At 30.1% G+C, this 1,267-nt stretch overlaps 1 protein-coding gene across 1 annotated transcript in view; it reads left to right on the plus strand.

Annotated features, from left to right (window-relative positions):
- Window positions 1–1,267, plus strand: part of LOC106471951 (protein ABHD18-like) — an 18,484-nt gene that overhangs the window by 8,376 nt on the left and 8,841 nt on the right. Inside the window, exons 2-3 of the mRNA XM_013932574.2 lie at window positions 267–351; window positions 1,032–1,132. Of these exons, the coding sequence (XP_013788028.1) occupies window positions 267–351; window positions 1,032–1,132 (186 nt within the window). The remainder of the gene's footprint in view (window positions 1–266; window positions 352–1,031; window positions 1,133–1,267) is intronic.

The following is a 1,267-nucleotide window of genomic DNA, read 5'->3' on the forward strand; positions in this document are numbered from 1 at the left end:
CTGCAAACACTGAAGTTTAAAAACCAGTACGTTGTTGTTAAATGTTTTGTAAAGTACTTAATGGCTGCAAACACTGACGTTTAAAAACCAGTACATTGTTGTTAAATGTTTTGTAAAGTACTTAACGGCTGCAAACACTGAAGTTTAAAAACCAGTACATTGTTGTTAAATGTTTTGTAAAGTACTTAACGGCTGCAAACACTGAAGTTTAAAAACCAGTATGTTATTGTTAAGTCTTTTCTAAAATTATTTTTATTCATCCACAGGATATTTGAATTTCGTAAGATTATATCCAATAGAGAAACATGTCAACATCTTGTGTCACGCGATTATCCTGTGTATATAGACAAGGTAAGAAGCCCTTTTGTTTAACTTTGTATGTCATGTATAATAAGAGTATGTATGTTTGTCATAAAAGTTGATCCTATGAAGTTGTTTATTGTGAGTTTAGTTGTATGCAACTTGAGATTAACTCAGATCAGAATTTTTTCGTGGTACTAATATTCTTCATTTTCATCAGCCATGTTTTCAAATCTTTCAAAAAGGGATTTCTGCTCAATAAACTAAAACTTGATATTTTCTGATAGAAAACACAATGTTGTTTCACTGTAAGATGTTTCTAAATAGATTAAAGTAGCCAGTAGTCCAAATAAAATGCAAGCTGCTGTGTAAATATTAAGAAAGAGATAAGTGAACTAAACAAATGTAATGAAAAGCTGTTATTTGAGATTTGACTTGGAGATATTTCACATAAATATTTTTTACACATATGAAGTTAGTTTTTGGAAGTTTGGAAATAAAAAACTTCAGTAAAATATGTACTTTTTTTTTTCTCTACATTTCTATAATCATATAAGAAAAGTTTATTGATCATTCGTATTAGGTAGAATTAAAGAGTTTGTAGAAAACTAAGAACATTATTTTGTGTAGAACTTTATTATTCATGTTAAATTGATATTGTTGTAAAAATGACTATAGCTTTCCTACGTAATGGATAAGTAGTGATAAGTGTTTTCATTCTGGGTCCCGAGGTTGAAGAATATCCTCAGTACAAAGTCCTAGATGGGCATTTCCTCTCACCTCTAGTTCATCATTTGCCTGGCGTTGTACCAAAAGAGTCTCAGATAGCAAGGTGGGATTTGGTGAGCAGTATTTCATGTATGACAACAGTAAATACTAGCAAAGTTCTTTCAATTCTCAGAGAATTTTTATGTGTGAGTTAATAAGTAGTGTTTCACTTATGATGTTAACAAATACTAGGAAAGTT

Source organism: Limulus polyphemus, unplaced genomic scaffold (assembly GCF_000517525.1).
Source record: "Limulus polyphemus unplaced genomic scaffold, Limulus_polyphemus-2.1.2 Scaffold4983, whole genome shotgun sequence".
NCBI classification, from domain to species: Eukaryota; Metazoa; Arthropoda; class Merostomata; order Xiphosura; family Limulidae; genus Limulus; species Limulus polyphemus.